Here is a 4,367-nt window from a genome sequence, read left to right as displayed (position 1 = left end):
ATTTGGGGTGTGTCTAATCGACCACATTCGGTTTCAAAGTCAGCAACTTAGCAGTCATACAGTGTGTATGGCAATTTTCCGCTACATAAATACATTGGCTGCTTTATTAGGTCGAAATTAAAAAAAAACAAAATGTTTCTGCTACTCAGACAATTGTCAAGTTCAAAACAGTGTTTCCCAAACTTGCTACCGGTGGGCATATATGTATGTACTCGTATGTATGTATGTATATGTATACCTATGTCACTATTGGCTCAGTCCATATACGCATTCGACCAATTCCGCATGGCACAGCAAAAATAAAATAACCCACCATTGAAACCACATTTCACTGTTCAATGCAGCGGAGCCGATTAATTATAGCAATTGTTGGCCAGGTTGCCTGGCTTGAGCTGCTGCTGCTGCTGCTCTGAAGTGGGCACTCAGCTGTCACAAGAAGGGCTTTTCGGTGTATATAAATATTAGTGCAATCACGCAGAGGCGCTTTCAGTGGATAATTTAGTAGCAGTTCATACCAAAACAGAAATCAAACATAGGCATAGACGGATTACTTCTTCGAGTATTATTAAAAATTTAGAAAACCAAAGGATACGAATTGTGCAGCGTGAACAGGACGAATAAGAAATGTATCCTTGTGAAAGGCTAATAAAGTGCGGCGTGCTACTTTCTTTGGCGATTGTGCCTTTGGTGGGTGTCCGTGGAGCGGCGCTTGAATATAACTCGCAAAACCCACAGAAATCTGACGAACCGAATTTGCCCGTTGTTGGCGCACACAATGAAGTAATTGCATGGGTGCAGGAAATGAAGCTGTTAAGACAGTATACAAAGGATTGCATTGGGGTAAGAACGTGGCGTAAACTTGCAGCATTGATTTAAATAGAAATAGAAATAAAAATGAAAATAAATGTTTAGAAAACGAGCGACACCACATGGAACTGCTTTAAGGAGAGTAGTGCGCGCATATTGGACGATATCCTGTCATCCAGTGTGATTCCCGTGTGGCCAGGTGTGCGCTTAGTGCGGATGCCAGTGCAAAGCAATGCAACAAATGAGAAGTAAAAGTTGTTAAATGCAGACATTGCAAATACTTTTCATTGTGTTTTTAGCCGGTCAAAGAGTTTCAGCGAATTCTATGATCGCAAGGACCTGCAGCATCTGACCTGGTTCGATCGACTTGCCATGCGATTGGCGCACACGCTTAGCACACATTTCCTGCAAGTGAACTTGAAGGAACTCACCGATGCGTACATGCGCGCTCTGGAAAGGGACGGTACGTTGAAGTGGCACGAAGCCAAAATGGCATAGATGAGTGCATATTCTATATGTGTGTTTGTTTCATAGAAAATAATAACAGGCTTGCCGCTGAAGAACCGGGCACCGCGCGCCACCGCCGCCAACGATACAACATGATGATCACCATGATGTTTGGCGTCACCGCTTTGGGTGCTGTGCTCGTCCCTATGGGTTTTCAAATGCTCTCCATTGTGAGCGGAAAAGCTTTGTTATTAGCGAAAATGGCTCTACTATTGGCGTCTATCAATGGACTGAAGAAGGTGAAATTTTTGTTTAGTTCTTAAATCGTATTTCTTCTGTTGTTTGCGTTTGCTTCTTCTGTAATTTAAAATTTTAATCAATTTTGAATGGTAGTTTTCTCATTCTTTCAATCCACAGGTGGCCAACAGCGGTATACATTATGGTCTTTACCATGTGCCCGGCGAGCATTACGGGTACTACGACCGAGGCGATGCACCGCACCATCCAAGGCAAGTGGCCAGTTTTACTGTAGCACAACCAGTCACTGAAGAGCTGGGTCTAAAAAAATGAAGAATGCCTTTGTGTTGAAATTTGTACTGGGTGAATGTTATAGAAAATATTTATGTAGTTGTGTAATTACATAACACGAGCTTTAGAAAAATTTTACAATATATATGTTGGTACATACATACATATAATAAATATATACATATATACTCACGATACTGTGACAAATGTACATATGTATTAAGGGTTTACGTACTATATAATTTTGAAAGGAATACATGCCCTGTAGGGAAAACACGAACTAGTGAACCAAATTTCTAGTTCAGTACTAGTTCTTTATCGCCAAAAACGAACCAGTCCGATAGTAACTAGTTCAGCACAAGTCCAAAAGCAGCGAAATGAGGTACATTCACTAAACTATTTTATTTTAAATTTTAAAAGCAGGTACGGTAATCATTATGAGTACAATAACTTAGATCAGCATTAAATCATTATTTTGTGAATTATTATTGAGTTTTATTTTTTCGCTCAAACGGAAATAATTACTATGTGATTTTTATTTTTTCGATTACAAATAATGATCCGTTAGCTATTTGGAGAACAATTTTACCAATCAAATCTCCGTTTTGATGTCAGCTTTGGCAGAGCAGAAAGTCGTTATAAAAAAAACTAGATCACATCTGTCGAATTTGGAACTGGTTCGGAACTATAGAAAAAGGGGTGCAGAACGAACTAGATCTCATCTACCGAATTTATAACTGGTTTGGAATTAGAGCTAAAGGGATGCAACGGGGCACAATTGACATTTCCTAGGACATCGCAATGTCGCTAGCATGCAAAAGAGAATTAACGCGTACTAGTTATGGTTCCAAACGCACTAGAACCGAACCAGTTCCGCACTAGTTCGTTTCCCTACAGGGTGTGTACATCCCGCCTCACTTGAACAAGTGCACTTTTTTTAAGAACCGAGTTTTATATTTTCTTCATAGCTTTTAGGAATATAATTTGAAAGAATAGACTATGAAAAATTGGTTTTTCGCGCATCTTTTTACAGTAAATTTCAAGCACTTTATGTATTTGGAAAGTGGCTACGCTGGAATAAATACAGTAAATGTAGAGTTAACTAGCGAATGCCTTGCTTTGGACGCCTTATAATGTAAAAATTATTGGTTTAGGCTGAAATGACCTTCCTTACTCATTAAAAGCACTGAGAAAAAATCTGGTATATGTACTAATCTCCTTCGGTGCTATGATCTCTTATTTCCACCCGTGAGATATCTGCAAGTATTACAAGGCATTGCGGAATCATCTTCTATGATACTGCTGTTCCACAGGATTAAAGCCATTCAAACGGGGTCACTGATATTCCTATCGCGTTCTTTCTAATTCGTCACACTTCTTCTTGATATACCGATGACCCGTTGATGTGCGTAGCACAACCGTGGCGCTTAAACAATTTTGTGCTTCTTTTTATGCATACTTAAAGGATAGGGCTCAATTAAATATTCTACGATTCTCTAAATATCTCGACTTCAGCGCCTTTTGTCGGCACCATGTTTTGCAGAACATCCGACGTCGTTGGGTGTTAAACAAATAAAAGTATAAAACAGTAAGAAATATTTTTAGTTTACCATAAATTAAAGGAGACATAAGCATAAATACACTCCGGTCGTCCCACTCGTGAGTATCCGCCATATAATCACATGTCAAAGTAAAGCCTCAGAGAGACTTTTAAATTAAATTAATTGAATTAAATTGCTTGCTGCAATTATATTGGTCATCATTTTCTTGATCCACCTAATAAAACAAGATTGATAGAATCTTGTTCATTAGGTGGATCAAGGTACCGAAATAAGAATGAAATCCACTTTAGTTTCTTAATTGATATTCTCTGAACGTATAGGGCATGCACAATGGGAGATGCTACGACTTATTGGAAACTCTCTTCTGCTTTTTAGTTAACAACAGGACATTCCGTTTAGCTATCTGTTCGTAATGGGTCCAAGGTTATGGTTCTCCGAATGTAATACATCTGTTTGAGGTGCCACGCTCCTGATAAACACTCAGTCTCTATCAGTTTACTACAAACGCCACGCCCTCTTGTATAAACTCATTTTTATACATTTAGCATAGAAGACTTCCAAGTCATGGAAGTGAGGGGTGCAAATGTAAAATTTCACGGCTGTGAAATGTGCCGCGCAGCCTTATACAAACTAATTTATATTTACCTCACTATAAGCGCCTACTTTAGTTATGTCTTCAAACCAAATTTCGAAGCCATGTGACTTATCATCCCTAAGTTATAGCAGATTAAAAGTTGACGTCTGTGGGATGTTCCACGCCCCCTTTCACAAACTTATTTATATACTTTACTTTAAGCTTCGATATTATTAGGATTCTATGGGCTATTTTGATTTTTACGAGACTAAATATATTGAGAAATATGTTGATAACAATATTGAGAAATATATATGTAGACATTAATATTGATAAGTATGTAACTATATCGATAATATATATGAATATATGGCTAATATATCGATAAATATATCGATAACAATAATGGTAAATATATCGATAACATAGAAAAGGTAGCTAATATTTTT

The 4,367-nt window shown here is 38.0% G+C and overlaps 1 protein-coding gene across 1 annotated transcript; it reads left to right on the top strand.

Annotated features, from left to right (window-relative positions):
• The first annotated feature begins 624 nt into the window (after positions 1-624).
• On the top strand, positions 625-1,824 carry Osi23 (DUF1676 domain-containing protein Osi23). Its single transcript, XM_017633751.1, has 5 exons — positions 625-840; positions 913-1,055; positions 1,107-1,270; positions 1,342-1,553; positions 1,648-1,824. Exons 1-5 carry the CDS (start codon positions 625-627, stop codon positions 1,822-1,824), a joined length of 912 nt encoding a protein of 303 aa, XP_017489240.1.
• The last annotated feature ends 2,543 nt before the right edge of the window (positions 1,825-4,367 follow it).

This window comes from Rhagoletis zephyria, unplaced genomic scaffold (assembly GCF_001687245.7).
Source record: "Rhagoletis zephyria isolate East Lansing unplaced genomic scaffold, Rhagoletis_zephyria_1.1 Rzeph_scaffold_12177, whole genome shotgun sequence".
Taxonomy (NCBI): Eukaryota; Metazoa; Arthropoda; class Insecta; order Diptera; family Tephritidae; genus Rhagoletis; species Rhagoletis zephyria.
Note: the sequence above shows the minus strand (reverse complement) of the source record. Positions and strands in the feature narration are given on the sequence as shown.